This window comes from Somniosus microcephalus, chromosome 2, assembly GCF_052327205.1.
Source record: "Somniosus microcephalus isolate GS21.2 chromosome 2, FLI_Smic_1.0, whole genome shotgun sequence".
In the NCBI taxonomy this organism is placed as follows: domain Eukaryota; kingdom Metazoa; phylum Chordata; class Chondrichthyes; order Squaliformes; family Somniosidae; genus Somniosus; species Somniosus microcephalus.
Window position 1 is genome coordinate 299,833,952 of NC_140988.1, and position 20,672 is coordinate 299,854,623.

Here is a 20,672-nt window from a genome sequence, read left to right on the forward strand (position 1 = left end):
CTCACCTAACTTCCACACATGCACTTCTCCAGCTATACTCACCGGATAATGACCAGTAGCTTCAGCCAATTTTCTACCCCAGCTGAGGTCAGCTAACTCAGCACAGATTGGTTTGTATGGCTCAACCTCTCATTGGATAAACTCATTAAACCATCAGGTAGGTCCAATAAAATGTTTTTTTTGAAAAGTTCTAGGAAAAGCTATTTGCTGAAATAATTAATTATTCCATTTTGCTTTGTTAGATTTCGAACTAGATCTATGAGCCCAGGAAAAAGTATGCTGCAGTTTTAAAGTCACTCTGTGGGTGTTTTTTCACCTTGGGTTTAGCTCTTGGTTTCAGTTGTTCCAGTTTCTTGGCTGCTGCCTCAATAGCTGCAGCAGCTCTCAGCAACTCATTCTCAGCAATAACTGTTGGGTCTTCAGGATCCACCCATTCTGTGCCTAAAGAATGGAGATAAAAAGTTACGTAAGAAACTGATCACTCGAGAGCATTTTCTTGAAAGTTTCCTTGGAGTGTAGGCCATGTGGCACAAAGCTTTTCCAATACTTATCAATGTTCCCTCGAATTTTTTTGGGGTGTGCAGCCCCTTTCCGCGCTTGCGCAATTTTTCCATTGTAAAGCCGGCAAACGGCCTGCGCGGGACCGCCAGACAGCTGCGCAGCCTGACGGGATCGTTGCTTCTTATATGTGCATGTTGTGACTGGGCCTCATAATGCCAATAAAGAAAACACAATGGCCGTTTCACCCAATTCATGCTGTACTTATCTTCTAGCATTGCCACTTGACCGCAATCCCAGCTTCAACAGCAACACTAAGTAACATGGCACTGGTATCCCAGAGACATGGTGATCCACATCGCCAGACATCAGTGAAGGTCTGGTAGCCAGAAATGAAAGTCTTAATCATGACTTAATTTTGTCCGATTATGCTTCGGTGAAGCACCTTGTGCCATTTTCTACATTAAAAGGCATTACATAAATTGCAAGTTGTTGTTGACTCTCAAATAGTTGTGCACATGCATGCCTGTGTTGAATTAAGGACAGGAGCCAAGGTATTGTGAAAAAGTACAGGTTGCACAGTTTAAAGAAGTGGGTAATTAATCTTAATCTGTACTCTTGGCTTCCCAACCTGCTACTGTGTTTTCAGCACCCTCATGCTTTCTAACATGCTTCCAACTTATCTCTCTTCTCAATGCCTTGATGTTCACTGAGCCCTACTGCTCACAATTGTAGCAAGAGATCTAATGGGAGGTGGGGTTAACAAAGCCTCCTTCACACTCCTAATTCAGTGTACTGTTCTGCAATTCTCGCAGAATGAAACAGCACTGGGAGAGGCCTTTCGGCCCATCATGCCGGTGTCAGCTCTTTGATAGAGCTATCCAATTAGTCTTCATCAGGGATTAGTAGTTAGCAATACAAATTGGAAGCAGCCAGCAAGGGAATGGGGAAGGGAATTTAGAAACACATTTGGAAGCCGCAGGATACCTGCGAGCATGAGGATGGAAGGCGTAGATGGGGAACAGCCTGCTCATTAGGTGCTTAGGGCACATGAAGCAATGAGTAAGCCATATTATTCAAAAATGCATAAGAAGCTTGAGTCAACCCATGTTATACCTGACTCGGGTATTAAAAAAAAAACTACGCACAGAATCTGGAGCAAAAAGCAGTAGCCATTTTATTCCTGGCAGTTTTGCGGAGAAAATTCAACTAATTATTTTAAAATTAAATTTGTAATAATTTCAATTTTGTTGTAATCAATCCAGATGATTATTGCATTAGTGAAAGGGCTGTGTTTTTAGCACTTACAATGAAAAAGGCTTTTTAAACTAAATAGAACACAATTGCCAGACTGTAATAGGTTAACACCAATCATAGAAAACTTAACACAGAACTGCCATAATTCACAACTAAACAAAACCTCCAGCACATTACAAGATTATCTACTTCAGCACATAGTTTCCTCCAGTGTTTTGTGGCTGCAATAAGTTCACTGAAAACTTCCATATAAAGTCAGTCAGACATATAAATCTGTAAAATGATGACATCATTACAAATTATATGCTGGTGTATGCTGGAAAACTGTCTAAGACACCATCAAATTATCAGCTTTTTAATTTATTAGATTATTTCAGTACAAAGGAATTTCTGGTGTATAAATTTCCTTTCTATGTGTTTTTAAGCTCCACTGCACGACTGTACAACGTTAGTCAAAACATTAATTTTGTTGCTTTGGAGTACACTCAATTCCTTCGTTTTGCCAGAACAAATGCCTGTTGTATGAGTCAGCACTTAGGGTACAAAATTAAAAAAAAAATCCTTCCAGTGAACTAAACGACTAGAGTTTGTTTTATTTAATTCGCGTGCTCAAATATAAATAAATGTAAACGTAAGGATAAAATGAGATTTCCTGAGCAGAGGGAAGGGAATCAACGGACCAACTGATATACAAACTCTACAACAATTTAACAATTCCTTGAGATTGTGTCCCAATTATTTAAATTTCAATTATCCAAGTTTAATCAATTATCCAATTATTCCCTTTTCTTTTTGATTTAATTCTCTGGCATCAGATGTTTTTATTCTCGTGTGTTTATTCTTCTCCACCCGATTTTCTTTTATCTCTCTACCTGCTAAGTTATTTTATTTTCTCTTCCTCCCCCAATTCCTCCTTCTCTGTCTGCAAACCAGGAAATGTAAGAAACAAAGCTGTACTTGGCAGGGGTGTTTAATGCAGACTATTACAAATATCATTCACATTAAGGCAGCAAAGAAATGGATGATGGATTGGATCTGGCTTGAAGAACAATTCCCATCGTCTATCTGGTGTTGAGTGTCCCCAAACATTTGGTTGAGGACTCCTCCTCCCCTCACAATTACCCTTTTCAGTGTATTCATGGTAGTGGCCTATTCATTGTGCGCAAGCTTAAACAGTGAGTTTCGGCAGTGTTTTTCACTATAAAAGGCATCAAGCAGAATCTAATCCTGTTGTCACTTTTCAGTGACACAAGCAGTGGATCACTGGGTAATGATCAAGCATAGAATTACTGATGTTCTTTTCCTTCCCCCAAAAACATTCCCTGGCCCAGAGAGACAGAGGCCAATGGTATCACCATACTGGCTAAGACTTACTAACTCAGCACACAACAGGGTTTCAATATGGGACATTCTTGGTCTACAGTGCGTAGAACTACACCACAAAGTACCACATGAGCCATTAGGGTAGTTTTAAATATCCTTAACAGTAAAATATGATTAATATGAAACTATTCAGCTATAACATTGTACATGAAGATTTTCTTTTAAACTGCATTTTAAGCAGTGGGTTGAAAAGCTGTTGTTTCATACCCAAGTCAGATCACCAGTGCATTACAGCCTAACACCCCCCAATATTAGACTTAATCCTTGCCATGCGCTTCAATCAAAGCTATTTTATTTTTTAAAAAGGCTCTTTTTCTTCACACACATCAACAATGATGGCTGTAGTACCAAGAATTTAATTAAAATGCAAAAGGTTTTCTTGCCTTTCATGGCCTCTGCAGCCTGGATAAGTTCAGTGACAGAACCAGCCACACGTTTTGAATATGCTGCCAGCTGCTGTTTGAGTTCCGGTGATGGCTTCTGAAGAATCTGGAGAGGAGATCAAGAAATACTGAATAACAGGGGAAGAAAAAGTATTCAAAAATAATAGCTGGGCACTTTTATGGCACTATACAATTAGTATATATCCACACTCACTTACACAAGTTTATTATAGGCCATAAAATTACAGTAAAGTGACGAGGAATGCTTTTTAATTTCTTCTGATATGTCGTCAACTACAGCAGCACACATCTCCTTTCCCCTTCAAATGTTTGAGAGGCAGACAGCGCCGATTTCTAGTACTTTCAAGTGTACTAGAAGCCTCTCGTGGAGCTGAAGTTACACTACACAAACTTGTGAGGCGGGATCATGATGGTAACACATTGGCCTAGAGATAGCATCGCGCAGCACCCATTTTACAGGGGCTGCGCGGACATCTAAGGCCCCAAAATGGAGCACAGTAAGCACACACACTTCTGTCTGGAAATGCACCGCCCACCTTATTGGGTAAGGACAAATAAGAGGCAGCCTTTACCCACGCCTGAAGCAGGTTTTAGGCCCATTGGTTTGCCTAGGCAGCCAGTGCCTTTCTGGGCTGAACTCGGGGAAACCAGCCCGAGGTATAGAAACATACAAGATAGGAGCAGGAGTAGGCCATTCGGCCCCTCGAGCCTGCTCCGCCATTCAATGCGATCATGGCTGATCATCCAAATTCAGTACCCGGTCCCTGCTTTCTCCCCATACCCCTTGATCCCTTTAGCCTTAAGAAATATATCCAACTCCTTCTTGAATATATTTAATGTATTGGCCTCTACTGCCTTCTGTGGTAGAGAATTCCACAGGTTCACCACTCTCTGGGTGAAGAAATTCCTCCTCATTTCTGTCCTAAATGGCCTACCCCTTATCCTTAGACTGTGACCCCTGGTTCTGGACTCCCCGACCATCGGGAACATCCTTCCTGCATCTAGTCTGTCCAGTCCTGTCAGAATTTTATACGTTTCAATGAGATCCCCTCTCATTCTTCTAAACTCCAGCGAGTACAAGCCCAATCGTCCCAATCTCTCCTCATATGTCATTCCTGCCATCCCAGGTATCAGCCTGGTGAATCTTCGCTGAACTCCTTCCATGGCAAGAACATCCTTCCTCAGATAAGGCGACCAAAACTGCACACAATACTCAAGGTGTGGTCTCACCTAGGCCCTGTACAACTGCAGCAAGACATCCTTGTTCCTGTACTCAAACCCTCTCGCTGCGAAGGCCAACATACCATTTGCCTTCTTAACCGCCTGCTGCACCTGCATGCTTACTTTCAGCGACTGGTGCACAAGGACACCCAGGTCTCGTTGCACTTCCCCTTCTCCCAATCTATTGCCATTCAGATAATAATCTGCCTTCCTGTTTTTGCCACCAAAGTGGATAACCTCACATTTATCCACGTTATATTGCATTTGCCATGCTTCTGCCCAATTACCCAACCTGTCCAAATCATACTGGAGTTTCTCGGCATCCTCCTCACAGCACACACGCCCACCCAGCTTTGTGTCGTCTGCAAATTTGGAGATATTACATCTAGTTCCCTTGTCTAGATCATTAATATATATAGTGAATAGCTGGGGTCCAAGGACCGATCCCTGCGGTACCCCACTAGTCACTGCCTGCCATTTGGAAAAAGACCCGTTTATTCCAACGCTTTGCTTTCTGTCTGCCAACCAGTTCTCTATCCAAGTCAATACCTTGCCCCCAATCCCATGTGCCCTAACTTTACACGCTAATCTCTTATGCGGGACCTTATCGAAAGCCTTCTGAAAGTCCAAACACACCACATCCACTGGTTCTCCCTTATCTATTTTACTAGTTACATCCTCAAAAAATTCCAGTAGATTAGTCAAGCACGATTTACCTTTTGTAAATCCATGTTGACTTTGTCCGATCCTGTCACTGCTTTCCAAGTGCTCTGCTATTACATCTTTTGTAATGGACTCTAGCATTTCCCCCACTACCGATGTCAGGCTTACCGGTCTGTAATTCCCCGTTTTCTCTCTACCACCTTTTTTGAATAATGGGGTAACATTAGCTACCCTCCAATCCATGGGTACTGTTCCAGATTCCATCGAATGTTGGAAGATGATCAGCAATGCATCTACTATTTCTATGGCCACTTCCTTAAGTACCCTAGGATGTAGATTATCAGGCCCTGGGGATTTATCGGCCTTCAATCCCATCAATTTCCCTAACACCATTTCCCTACAAATACTGATTTCTTTCAGTTCCTCCCTTTCATTAGACCCTATGTTCCCCGACATCTCTGGGAGGTTATTTGTGTCCTCCTTTTTGAAGACAGAACCAAAGTATGTATTTAATTGGTCTGCCATTTCTTTGTTCCCCATTATAAATTCCCCTGATTCTGACTGCAAGGGACCTACGTTTGACTTCACCAATCTTTTTCTCTTCACATATCTATAAAAGCTTTTACAGTCAGTTTTTATGTTCCCTACAAGCTTACTCTCATATTTTATTTTCCCTTTCTTAATTAATCCCTTTGTCCTCCTTTGTTGAATCCTAAACTTCTCCCAATCCTCAGGTTTACTGCTTTTTCTGGCCAATTTATATGTCCTCTCCTTGGATCTTATGCTATCCCTAATTTCCCTTGTTAGCCACGGTAGTCACCTTTTTTGTTTTATTTTTATGCCAAACTGGGATGAACAAATTCTGTAGTTCCTGTAGTTCATCCATGCGGTCTTTGAATGTTTGCCATTGCCTATCCACCGTCAACCCTTTGAGTGACATTCCCCAATCAATCCTACCCAACTCGCGCTTCAGACCATCGTAGTTTCCTTTATTTAAATTATCTGCAACAAATGAAAGTAACTTGCCTGAATGTGAAGGAGGAGTGCTCCTCCAGACCCCACATTTAACCACCCTCCCGATGGCTGCCGCTCCTGATCCACGAGGAAATTGATCTTTTAAATTTTCATTTAACTCCCATTTTTAACTTTTCTCCCCAACTGCAAATAATCCCTGATCTGGAGGGCAAGCAACTGGCACAAAGTGTTAATACAAATTATCCTGCCTAGGTGGCCCAGCTGACATCAAGAACTCACCTGGTGGTGGAAGAACTCCCATCCAAAAATCCCACACACTTTACTGTTTTACAATTTCATACATTAGTATCTACTATTTCCTAATTATTTTCTTTGCTAAACAGAAGAAAAAAATGTAGAAAATGAGAATAAATCTCTCAAATGCACACATGGTAGAAATGTCAATATTTCAATATATTAGAAATACAGCACTTTCAATATATTAGAAATATAGCACATGCAATTGGCTAGAGATCAGACACAAAACATGCTGTAAAATATCACAGCCTCATTCCATAAACCAGTGCAGTTCAGGTCAGTTGAATGCTGAATGAGAGGGCACGCAGATGTGCTTACAAATAGATCACATTATACTTGTGGGGGGAAAGGAGAGCGATCGTTTTGCCACTGAAATGAAGCACTACTCCACAGGAGTTAAATTATCTCATTTTCTCACATGAAATAATTTTTCAGCTGTTTAGATACAACTTGCTGGCATCATATGGAGCTCCTGACTTCTTCAAAACAAGCGCAAAGAACATAATCAAACCCCTAGAATGGCTAATTACAGCATTCTTTCACTCCGTCATGGCTACAGCATATAACTTATGGGTCCTGTCACACTTCTCAAAGGACAACCAGATACAATATTTTTCAGTAGAATTTATATACACCAATGTCTGAAGGGGGCATCATTGATAACCAAGGCCTGAGATCATCAGTGATACATTATAATCCATTTCTGACATGCCTGAAAGAACAGTTTAAGGCACAGACTTGCTTCATGATATGGTTATCTTTTTAACCTAATTTTGAACTATCCACTCAGATTCTAGGAAATGCTTTCACTCAAAACAAGTTTTTGTAGGAGGATATAAAAAGTAATATACTGCATAGAGCAAAAACCAGACTGTTGAAATGTTACTGTAAATGAATTAATTAGCACTAAATCATTTGTTCTTTTCTATTCAGTTACTTTTTCTTTTAACTCATTGTCCTCTGGTACAGATCATACCAGATCCACCACCATTCAATGGCCATAACATTATGTTATGTGAGTGGTAAGCAGTCATTAGTTCTCAATGTGGTAAACAGGGTCCAGGTTAGCACTTCCACAGGACCAATATAGGGTGGTACAAGAGCCATGAATTTGCACATATTTGGCAGCACTAGAAGTCAGTTGCTCTGTAGTACATCACAGCAGCTGCAGCACTGCCTGTAGGAAGGATTCATTTCACATCGCTTCACAAATTCAAATTCTCTATATTTGGACAAACCCATGCATAACATTCGAACACAGCCAGGCTACTCACCGGCTTTGAAATAAAGAAGGAATAAGTGTGAAATGTGGGAGGAAAAAAAGAACATAAATGATTCAACAAAAATATAACATGACAAAACAACAAAATATCCAAGAAATAGAAAAGATGGAGATTAAAATTTTTTTATATGGGATGTGGGCAAGGCCAGCATTTATTGCCCATCCCTAATTGCCCTCGAGAAGGTGGTGGTGAGCTGCCATTTCAAAGGGCAGTTAAGAGTCAACCACATTGTTGTGGGTCTGGAGTCACATATAGACCAGGTAAGGACGGCATATTTCCTTCCCTAAAAAGGACATTAGTGAACCAGTTGGGTTTTTATGACAATCCGGTACTTTCATGGTCACCATTAGCTTTTTATTCAAGATTTTTTTTAAATTAACTGAACTTAAATTCCCCAGCTGCCGTGGTGGGATTTGAACTCTCATCTCTGGATCATTAGTCCCTGAGCTCTAGTCCAGTAACATAACCACTATGCTACTGTACCCACATTTGATTGAACAAAGGTATTTGGGACAATTAAAAAAAAAAAAAAAAAGTTCTGTGGATCAGTTCCTCAGAATGTTGAATATTACCATACACACATGAACAGGCATTTTTATGCTCAGCTGTATTCCAAAGGAAACAGATTCTTACTTTTTCGTAATAAGCAAAAGTTGCTGAAAGAGTTAAACAGATGTTCAAGCTCTTACTCTTCTTCCTCTGATCAGGCAAATCAGATTTCAGGTTGGATTCCTAGAATGTGCCAAGTTAAAAGATCGCAACCAACACTGCGGTAGGGGAACTACAATTGGCTTCAGCGCCGTTGAGTCAGGGAATGGTAAAAATTAGCCAGGGTCCTGCTCCTGATCATGGTCCAGCAAACCCTGAAAGAAGTACATGTGTGTGGATGTCAGCTGAAGACCAGATTGAGCTCAGCTGTGGTGCCCACTGTAGTTAAATAGCCTGCCAGCATTCTGTCTAGGTTTACAAATGAAGAAATGGCCACCCGAGTCCCGGAGAGTGACCAACACCAACAGACCCAAATGATCAATGCCTTCGGTGGTGGGGGAGGGAGACAATTGGCAAAATGAGGAAGGTTGAAGAAAATTTAATCAAATACATAACGTTTTCCTGCTGAATTAGTGTCAGGGCCTTTGAGAAGGTGTAGAGTAGATTTTCTAGAATTATACCAAGGATGAGAGACTTCAGTTATGTGGAGGGACTAGAGAAGCTGGGATTGTTCTCCTTAGAGCAGAGATGGTCAAGGGGAAATTTAATGGAGGTATTGAAAATTATGATGGGTTTTGACATAGCGATAATTGTTTCCACTGACAGGAGTGTCAGTAACCAGAGGACACAGATTTAAGGTAACTGGCAAAAGAACCAGATGGGAGATGAGGAGAATTATTTTTACGCAGTGGGTTATGATGATCTGGATTGCAGTGCCTGAAAAGGGTGGTGGGAGCAGATTCAATAGTAATTTTCAAAAGGGAATTGGATAAATACTTGAAACAGAAATAATTGCAGGGCTATGGGGAAGAGAGTGGGACTAATTGGATAGCTCTTTCAAAGGACCGGCACAATGGACTGTATGGCCTCCTTCTGTGCTGTATCATTCTATGAAAAAGTATATTTTCAACAAAAACAATGCTAAAATTTATTTAAACTTTCAAGCACTTATTTTTGTACATTCAAAGCAATTAGAATAGAACTACCTGATAAGGAGAAAAAAAGTTTGTTCACTCATTTGGTAATTATTAAACTCATTTAGACCACAATATACATTTCATGATTACTCACTACAAGCACATGTTCCAGTAGAACCAGGTATCCCTCGGAACATTCTTTGCCAAAACGAAGGGCCCGGGTACGGACATCGTTGGACACTTCTGGGTGATAGGCTGCTTGCTGTAAGAACATGAAATGATTAATTGTTAATTATCTGGCTTTACTCTCAGGAGCGTGCTACAGATCCTTCATTCAGTTTTTCAAGCACCGCCTCCCACAATTTTGCTTTTCTTCATTTCTGACGTGAAAAATCTGTGCTATGAAGAATAGAAACCTTTGCATTTATTGTTTTAATGGTTGTATAGTTTTAAGTCTGTTCCCCATTATTGTCGAGGATGGGGAGAAAATGCTACAGAGTACACCAGATAATGGTTGTGCAGGAGAGAAGAAACAACACTACCAAGTACACTAGATATTTCCAGCTAAATAGGACGAAACATAAAATAGATGATTTAGTGAAATCGTGCTGGTTGTCAAGTTGGGTGAAAATCAGTAAAAAGCTGCTTAGGAATAAATATAAAGCTCAGGAGAAATGATTGAGTTTTGAAAACAAAGAGCATTATACATTTACCAAAGAACAACTACTTTTACTTCTTTCTAGACATTTTTGGCCACTTAATTCCAGATAAGAGTTGGGTGACAATTTCATCACCTCACTCCCTCCTCCAACTGGTAGAGTAGGAGAGTGCTGACCTTCTCATCACCACTTTCAATGCTGCTTTATGACCAACACAAGACACATCTGCATTAGGGAAAGCCAACCAAGGTGACATTAGCCACTTGTCCACTATACCAACTGTATCCAATTCAGAGCCTGGAGGAGAATGAATTCACTCTCAACAGTAGTTAAGTGTTGAAGTCAACAGTAGGATTCCAATGAGGCCATTATCCTGCCACTGTGCCCCCGGAACATGACTGTCTATATACTCTACCAGGTTCAGATATTGCTGTAGAGTCACTAACGATTCAGTTATTAATCTCTTTGCTCTCTGATTTAGTTTGTTGAGAGATTAGTTTGTCTGTTTAACTACAAAATATGAAGAATGCCTGATCTGATTGGCACGATAAGAAACTTATTTCCTTAATAATGGCCTTACAACGAAATGTGTTGATGACATGGAAATCCTCGAGTAGGTTTCCCACTCTCCTATGCTGCTCCAGTGACATCAATCACGAGGAGTCGCCTTGTGTAGCTCCATCGCAAACAACCAGGGGCTTCATTTCAGATTGAGAGCCAACTAATCCCAGGAAACTATGGTAAAGGCTAGGAAATCTGCATTCTAATTCTACAAAATAGTTTCCTGGATGTTAGACAGCTCCCAAGCAGCTCTTGGGTCAGTTTGACCTGATTCCTTCTCCCACTGTTTGCAACGAGCCTGTAAAAAAAATTTTAAGAAATTTCAAGGACCAATCTTTCCTTCTATATCTGCGCTCATCTAATTCAGGCTCTTGAGCAGCCCTGATATTAATCGCTCAACCATTGGTGGCCGTGCTTTCAGCTGCCTAGGCCTCAAGCTCTGGAATTCCCTCCATAAACCTCTGTCTACCTCTTTGCCCAAGCTCTTGGTCATCTGCCCTAATTTCCCCTTACGTGGCTCAGTGTCAAATTTTGTTTTATAACACTCCTGTAAAGCACCCTGAGACATTTTACTATGTTAAAGGCGCTATATAAATACAAGTTGTTGTTGTTGGAATACTGTGAATAAAAAGCAGTCTCCTGGACGCGCCCTCTCTTTAAAGTCGAAATGCACAAAGAACCATCTCCTTTTGTTTGTTCTTTTTCATGTACGCTGAATGAATACATCTTAACTGATACTTAAGTTATTAGATACCTTACAAGAATGAAGCATCTCTGCGATAGCTTTGCGACTAAGGTTGGCAGTGGCAATAACATCCTCTTGGCGACAGGAGTTCCCTGCTGCCACGGCTTTAGCTGTGGCGATAGTAATGCCTTTAGTCATACGGATAAAATCTTCTGGTGAAGAAGTTTTAGGTGGTGGATTTGCCGAGGAAAATACCTAAAGGAATAAAACAGGAGTTTAGTGAAGATGAGCTTTTATTTTTACAATGCTTTAATTGGACCCTTGACACACCTGAAAGAACTTTACACCAGTTTTTATCGATTGTACATCAGAATACAGAGAAGTCAGATCCTCTCAACTTTTAAGGTACTCCTCTTAAAACATGCGAAAGATTCTCCTCCGCGTAAAACAATCTCAGTTGACAAAGAGAGGCAACAACCAGAGGCAGAGGACTATCCACTGCTCTTATATGTTTTATATACAAGAGGTCAACTACCTGTCCACTCGGTCAGGGAATGGTTCAGTGTGGTGGTTACAGTAATCTAAAATAGTAAAGTATCCCCATTTCTACTTTATCCAGCGGTCTGCAGTCCTATAGCAAAATACTGCAGATGCTGGAAATCCAAAACAGAAAATGCTGGAAAAACTCAGCAGGCCAGGCAACATCCGTGGAGAGAGAAATAGAGTCAACGTTTCAGGTCTTGACAAAGGGGTTCGACCTGAAACGTTGACTCTATTTCTCTCTCCACGGATGTTGCCTGGCCTGCTGAGTTTTTCCAGCATTTTCTGTTGTTATTTTAGGTCTGGAGTCCTAACCTATCTGTAAACTGTGTGGAACACAGTTAGCCTAACTTGTAATGCCTGTATTGTAAAGTAGTTGATAGTTCAGCTGAAAACAGGAGAGATCTATTTCTCAACCGTATACATGAATGGTTGATGCTGCCGCTAAGCCATTCAGCTAAAAGTCATGAGGTTCGCTGCCCAGTCTGTATAGAGTTAGGGGATCACGACAATTGGCCTCAAGGTGTTTTTTTTTGGGGGGGGGGGGGGAAGAGGGGAGGGAAAGGAGGAGGAGTAATGGGAGGGAAAGAGAATCAGCCAGGATTCTCACTTCCTATTGCTACCAGTGAGAAGGCTACATGTGTGGATGGCAGATGAGGACAAGATCAGGCTTGGCTTTCATGCCATTAGTTGATTAGCCTGTCAACAGTGTCCAGACTTGCATATAAAGAATGTTTATTTGGTTGAGGTACCAGATGGAGGCCGACGTCTGTAAATTCTACCCCAGCTAAAGTCAATGCCTACAGGAGAGAATTGGAAAAAAAGAGATTAAAAAGAACTAATTTCTCCCCTTCTTCCCACCCCCCTCCCCTCTAAAATAAAGCTGCCAAGCAATGGATATGTACAGTAACAGTCAATGGTGAACAGAAGTGCACACAGGCACACATGCTGGGCCATTCGCATTTTAGGTCAAATACTGAAAATCTCTGAATACCTTCTATTTGGTTTATACTAGTCAACTGCTCATCCTCCCACCCTGGATTTATAACAAAGGTAAAAGTCAGGGTGGGATCAGATTTTCAGTTCTTAAATAATTAGCAATTTATTGAAAATTTCTGACTGAAAACTCAGTGCCATTGTGAACAGCTTAAAACAGGCAGACAGAGAAAATGTGACAGAGCTGAAGGACTACCAGTAGTTTCATTATACTGATTGTACATGTTACTGTATTGGTTACTGCTTATAAAAAAGAGTAAGTACATTTTTTGCTCATAATATACAGAAATATCCCCTTAGGACAAAAACAGCAAGATGATTTAATAAGGCACGAGAGAGAAGAAACGTAGAAACATGTGGGGGGGAAAATTCAGTTGTTTGCGCCTCCTGTTAGCACCTTAAGAGGGTGCTAATGGGGTGCAAAGCCACTAGCGCCCAGGCGCGGCGATGTCTGCGCCGCTCGCGAAATTAACTAGGCATTTTGCGGCGGCGCTAAACACTACCGCCACGATCTTCTGCGCCGGCAGATCGTGACGTCAGTCGAGTGCACAACGGCCCGTTAGTGCCCCGGACCGGATATTGAGCGGCGCCCCCTGCCTTACCACCTGCCGCTAGCAACGACAGGTTGAGGGGAGCGTTTTGCAGTCAGAAAGGGACTGGGGGAGCGCTATTTAAAGGCAACCGCTTCCTGCCTTTTTTTGTCGGTGACATTTTTGCACCACACATTCTGAGAGAGAGAGAGAGACTTCTGGAGAGATTCAACACTGTGTGAAGGAGTTTTGAGTACTGAGCAGCACTTTGCAGGTTTATTTTGATTTGCCCTCCTTGCTTCACCAGCGCTCTGAGGTAGCGCCTCGCTCCTCGGCCTTTGCGCCTTAAGACAGGTGTGAAGCGCCTGATTTAGCGCTCAAATCACCTCCAGGGGCGATAAAAGCCAAGTTTGCCATCGGAGGCGATAATTAGCGCCAGGCGCTAAACTTTGCGCATGGCCGATAATGGCGCCCCAAACGGGGCGATGCTGAATTTTTCCCCCAATGTCTTAATTTGGCACCGGAATCTTGAATTCTTTCAATGATGAACTGCACTTGCCATTATAAAAAGTGACTTGAATGTGAAATACATACTGCAAGTTCTTGACGGATGTGCTCAATAGTGGCTTCTAGAGCTCGTGTGCCTCGAGTGGCTTCATCTTCTACAGCCTTTACAGTCTTCAGCAGTAAGGTCACATTGGTCACCATAACCTAACAGGATGCAAGCACTGGAAGTTAGTCTAAGAACTAAATGGTCACGTTTAGTCTTTTTATTGAATAACTGTCAATAAAAATGCCATCTTCAAGTAAAGGCTACTCGGTTACTATAATTTAATTCTAAAATCTTAAGTTAGTATCCATAGAAAGATTTCTGCTAAAGTTTTGGTTTGGAGGTAAATATCTGTACAGTTGGTAAAAAAAACCCCTCTAAAGTCAGCCAAAGAGCATTAACGTCATAAAGGTCACCTTAAATGCAACAATTAATGTTTATCTACCATTGCATTTTGTTTTGAAACTTGCCTACAGCACAAAAAAGGTACCATTCACCCAATGTTTTATGTGTGGTCTGTCAGCCACACATAAAACAAGTTATAGCAAGAGGTTCACATCATTGTTCAGGTACAGAGCAAGCCGTAAACAATAGTGACTATAGCAGATTGTAGTTTTTGAAGATTACTGTATGACTTTATCTGGATTTACAAGTTTTCATTGTGGAGAAGGCTTCACAAGTGAATTTCTATGAGCAGAGATTAAGGTTTTATGCAGTTTAAGTGTCATTTTTTGGGTTATTCAGTCAGCTGCTCCTGGAACACAAGACCAGTGACGCGGCTTAATTTTAGCACAATGCTGCCGATTTTTCAAAGTTTTTTCTTCCAAATTAAGCAAAATCCACTTCTTTCATGAAACATGCAACTCATTTCATACTATTTAATATACATGTCTGTTAACATTTCCTTTTACAGTACCATGTTATTTAGGATCAGGTTGAGCAGAATAAGTTCAAAGGGTCAGAACTAATTCTGAATGATGAGAGCAGTTTCATTAATGGGTGATGACAATCTCTACCAATAGCTCAGTGGGTAAATTAACATTAATAGGGTCCGCTTCTTGATGGCTTCTCCTCACGCACCCCACATGGTCACCTCCAGTATATTCCAAGGTTCCAGCCTTGGCCACGTTTTTCCTCACTGGCATAATATCCCTTGATGACTTCATCCATAGGCATATCCATATCCCTTGATGCTACAATTATCTCTGTACAGTCAGACTGCCTGCCCAACACAGTCATTGAATTTTAGATGATCAAAGCCATCTATTCAGCCCCTGAAAAAAAATTGATATCCTTGCCACTGACTTTATCACTCTCCCTGACTGCTCACTCAGGACACACCAGAAGGTCTGCAACATCATGGTCCTCCTCAACCAATGAGTTTCAAACTCCATATCCTGGCTATTATAACCACTTAACTCCACTCTCAACAGCCGAAACCCTAATCTACTCCAACTTGATTTCTCTTCACACCCTCCTTGCTGATCTCCCAAGCTCTTTCATAAACTCCAAAATTCCACTGTCCTCATTTTGTTCCACACTAGCTCTGCATATGTATCATAGAAGATAGGTAGGAGCAGGAGTAGGCCATTCGGCCCCTCGAGCCTGTTCCGCCATTTAATGAGATCATGGCTGATCATCCAAATTCAGTACCCTGTCCCTGCTTTCTCCCCATATCCCTTGATCCCTTTAGCCTTAAGGCTAAAGGGATCACTTTATCACCCTCCCTATCACTCCCAATGCTCACCAACTTACACTGTCATCACCACATGCATAGATTTTGAATGCCTCACCATCAGCTACAAACCCCCCACAGCGTTGCTCCAAACTATGTGACTTTCGCCACCCTTATGACAAATTCTGAGCCCTCTATTTCTCCAACACTGGCCTCTTGTGCATTGTCCCCTCCCTCTATACTGCCATCGGTGGTGGAACTTGCAGCTATCTCTGCCCCGTTACTCCCTTCCTAAACTCCTCCACCTTGCTTCCTCTCTCCCTGCCTTTAAACGCCTTCTCAAAAAACTTACATATTTAGCAATGCCTTTGGTTACCTCTCATAACTCCACCACTTATGCTCAGTATCTATTTTCACTCTTCTCACGTGGGATATTGTTCTGTGTTAAATGTGCTACATACATGCAAGTTTGCTTATGCTGACCAATCCCTGCTCACTGGGTCAGCCAGTGGGGGAACTGTAACTGGCCTCATTGGTCGCTGGATAGGAAGGAGGAAGGTTGGTCAACATACGGTCTGTAAAATAACCAGGTGAGGACAAGGATCGGCCCCCCATTGTCGAACGGTCTGCTGTCACCATCTAGGCTCACACATGAAGAAAGGTCACGCAAGCAAAATACCAAATGGCGACTAATGATCATTGAACTGTATCCCACTGAGTTACTGACTTCAAGAGAATATTTGGGGTGGCGAGGAGAACATTTGCCCTTTAATTTTGAATCACACTGAACATTGATATTTATTCTATAACTACCTTGGCAGCGTTCTTGAGATTATACATGGATGGATCATCTGGAGCTTTTCCGGACGCTCCTTTAGTGGCACTAATAAGGTCTCCCAGGGCCTTCGCTACATCTTTCACTGCATTGATCAGTACAACCTGAATAAAGCAATAATGACAGGCTGATTACAAATAAAATAAACTTTTCTACACATCAGATGACAAAACAAGTGTTTTTTTAATGACTCCTTCAAAAATAGGACTCCACCTAACAGCAACCAAAGCATGAACTTGCAGCCACACCAATTTCAAATGGAACTGAATGAAATGACCCAGCTGAATCAAAAATCCAGCCTTGTAAAAGTGAATTGACATGAGATTCATTGCGCTGCATCATAACACTGGATTATAGAACAGCATATGAAAATCCTACAGTATACGGTGGTATTTATTTTAAAATATTGCAATGCTGATCGACTTAATTTGTTAAAGTGTTGGCAGAACACTCAATGTACTGATTTGAATATGGAAAGCAGAAAACATATGTGGCTTTTGTAACAGCTTGTGTTAAACCAGTCAAGTTAACAGATTAAAGCTACACGTTTCGCATTTATGAAAAATACTTCAACAAGCTGCAAGTACAATCATTCTGGAGCTTATGCAATAGAAAGCCTGTAAAATTATAGGGGACAATAGTAGACTAGAATTTAACTATGCTGGAACAGCACAAAGTAATAATACAGACATTGTCCATTTTTAAACAGTCTGCATTAGTGGGCTGTGCCACAGAATGGGGATGGGGTTGGGGTTGAGTTTTTAAACAATTGCCTTGGTTAATAATTAATTTGGCTGATTTCAGCTAGGTTGTTGGATATGACACTGAGTCGTCAATATCCTGGAACTCCCTACTTAACTGCACTGTGGGGAGCCTTCACCACACGGACTGCAGTGGTTCAAGGTGGCAGCTCACCACCACCTTCACAAGGACGATTAGGGATGGGCAATAAACGCTGGCCTTGCCAGCGACGCCCACATTCCGTGAATTAATTTTTTATTTTTTTTTAAAAAAAAGCTTGGTTTTGCCTCCAGCTGCATTTCTCCAATCTTGGAAAAAGTTAGGGAAAATTCTAAGTTACACCCACTGGAGCCCAAGTTCATCAGGTTAAGTTATGATAAAATACACTCAAAGTTTTTAACCTGTGTTTCAGGATCATCTGAGCCCAAGCTTGCAGCTCCTAATTTCACAACCTCAGCCAGTCGAGTAATAGTGACAACTGAGGACTGTGCCGCATGTGCTAACTTCTCCTGACTTGCAGCAGCTCCAGATACAAGCAGCTTCGTGTCTTCCACCAGCGCTTTAGCCGTTTTCAGAATGTTCTCCCTAAAATGATTACAGAAGATTAAAGACAAAGACTAGAACAGTTGAAGTCTCTAAAAATATTTAGCAACATGTTTGTGAATATGATTTTTTTTTTTTAAGTTCTTTTTGGAGATACAATTCATAAACGTGGACATTCTCCAAAACACCGGTCAGATGAGCGAATTCAGATGCAAGGATCAGGCCAACGTTTGATCTCACAAGCATCAATTAGCTGAAGAACAAAGCATTAAAGGCCGTTTTTGATCATTCAGAAACCAATTTTAACAAATGCTATAGTACGAAAGGGAGGACAAACGTGCATTTATATAGCATCTTTCAGACTTCAGGATGTCCCAAAGCATTTTACAGCCAATTAATTACTTTTGAAGTGTAGTCACTTGTTTTGTAGACAGATGTGGCAGCCAATTTACACACAGTGAGGTTCCAGAGACAGCAATGACATGAATGACCAGTTAATGTTTTTTGTGTGTTGTTGGCGGAGGGATAAACGCTGGCCAGGACACCAGGAGAACTCCCCTGATCTTTTTCAAACAATGCCTTTGCAGTTTGTATATCCACCCAAGGGCCTCAAATTATCGCCTCATCCAAAAGATAGCATCTCCTACAATGCAGCACTCTCTTCAGTACCAGGCTGAAGTGCCAGTTTAGATTATGTCCTCAAATCTTGTACTGGGCTTTGAACTCATGACCTTGTGTCTCGAGGGAACGAGTGCTACCACTGAGCCAAGGGTGACACAAACATTAATTTTAAAAGATATGACAGAAAATTTAGAATAGAGCAGTAACAGCTTATGCCTGATAGGAGTATTATAGTTATAATATTGAGTGTGATTTTCCTATCATGGTGAGTGAGCTAAAATGTCAAGTCTGGCCAATCCAGTGAGTCCAGAATTCCCTAGATCCATCAGTGGTATAAGGGTTACATAAAACATCTCTCAAACATCATTATGGAACAACACTGAACTACAATAGGAAGGATGTATCTTTGTTTGACTGTACGCTTCAGTATCCTGGATTTTGCCCAGGGGCTGGTGAAATGGAGCTTGTACAATAATTTAACAAAACATACAGGCTAGTTTCATAAGTGACATCATAAAACTTGCCTAATGGAAAGACCAACATCACTTCTTTGGTTGGTCTGTCATTTTGCTATGATTCAAAGTGACAGGAGACAGGTTCGACTTTATGACTACTGGACCAAAACAGGTTATTGACCTTGGCTTTATGTTTCACTTCAAGTGAAAATGCAACCCCCACCAGTGTTGTTGAGGGGTGGGTTGGGAAGATAGAGGAAAATAAAATCAACAGATGAATCCTTCAAGCCAGGCACTGATCAGTATGGACTGGCAGAGTCCCCTGAGCCAGTTTGAAGCTTTTTAGTGAGTAAATGGCTCCTAATAGGCAATAAGAAGTAAATAATCAGAAATTGTAATTCACCAAATTACAACTAGTAAAGTAATGTGTTCTAACCTGTGGAATACAGAGCATTGAATAAAGACATTAGATGTAAAGATACTAAAACGATCATCCATGAGTCAACCTGTGAATGCAGAGCACTGACTAAAGACCTTAGTGGGCCTGTTAGATACAAGGTATTAAAATCATCATCATCCATGAGTTTACCTGTGGTCAGCAAAGGTCTCTTCGTTTTCTCTGTTTAGTGTACCTGCTGTAGCAAACATGATGGTTGTGTCCAAATCAGCAATGATACCAGACACAGTACTGGCAGCAGTAATGCAAGCCTGGGTTCCACGGTTTCCTGCCTGCAAGGCTGCCAACACATGGGAAATCTGGAAAGAGTAAGTTACACAGTTTCCGGGTCATAATCCAATGTATATGAAACGGACTCACTTGCAACTTGGGTGCAATAGCATCGCTTTCTTACCTCCTCCATTGGATTTTCTCTTCGATTGTGGCTTTTTCCCCCAACACAGTCTTTTACAGCTCAGTTAACCATGGCTGTGGGTTTACCCATTGCTCACATCAATTTTACTTACTGATCGGTGTCACAGTTTAAGATTCTTTGGTCATTTTCCTCAGAAAAGACTTGGATTTTAAGCATTTTTAAAAAATACGTATTTTGAGCTAGAGCTGCTCTTGGTAAAAAGGTGTTGAATTTTAAGGACAGCCCATGCGAGTTGGCGGACACGTATGTACACGAGGTATTTAAAATGCATGCTGGATAGACGTTCAGCAGATCCCAAACAATGGCCATTTCATTGGCAACATATGGCCATTCAGGAGGACATCTCGCAACTTGGTGTTGATCAACTCTTGATTTCTAATGGTCTTTGAAAAAAGATTTTTTTTTTTTTTTTTTTTAAATCAAGACACCAAAAGTCAGTTAGCAGCAGTAGGCTGCAAGGGGCCAGCCTCTGTCCTAGTCAAGGAGAGATCATTGGAGCTCCCCAAAGTGGGCTAGCGTATGTATGTTATTTATGTATTGTAAAAGTACCCAAACAGAAGTTATTCTGATTCTACTAAGCATCTGTCATCATACGCCGTATTCTGCATGTTTTGCCCACTCTGCAATAAAGCAGCCTACAAATTGAACCAAACTGAATGTCACCTTGCCTAATGTTAACTCGGTCCAACTTCAAAGACATTAAGGGCTCAATTTTGTCAACGGGGAGCTTTTGGAGGCGGGACTCCCACTTTTTGGGTTGTAGTCCCACCTCCATCGAATTGTGGCCAACCCACGCTATTTTC

The 20,672-nt window shown here is 41.3% G+C and overlaps 1 protein-coding gene across 1 annotated transcript in view; it reads right to left on the minus strand.

Moving 5' to 3' along the window:
• Positions 1-20,672, minus strand: part of LOC147123480 (talin-1) — a 287,370-nt gene that overhangs the window by 18,197 nt on the left and 248,501 nt on the right. Inside the window, exons 46-53 of the mRNA XM_085973632.1 lie at positions 19,587-19,753; positions 17,780-17,963; positions 16,616-16,741; positions 14,172-14,288; positions 11,581-11,766; positions 9,761-9,868; positions 3,522-3,627; positions 317-441 (exon numbers count right to left, since the gene is read on the minus strand). Of these exons, the coding sequence (XP_085829758.1) occupies positions 317-441; positions 3,522-3,627; positions 9,761-9,868; positions 11,581-11,766; positions 14,172-14,288; positions 16,616-16,741; positions 17,780-17,963; positions 19,587-19,753 (1,119 nt within the window). The remainder of the gene's footprint in view (positions 1-316; positions 442-3,521; positions 3,628-9,760; positions 9,869-11,580; positions 11,767-14,171; positions 14,289-16,615; positions 16,742-17,779; positions 17,964-19,586; positions 19,754-20,672) is intronic.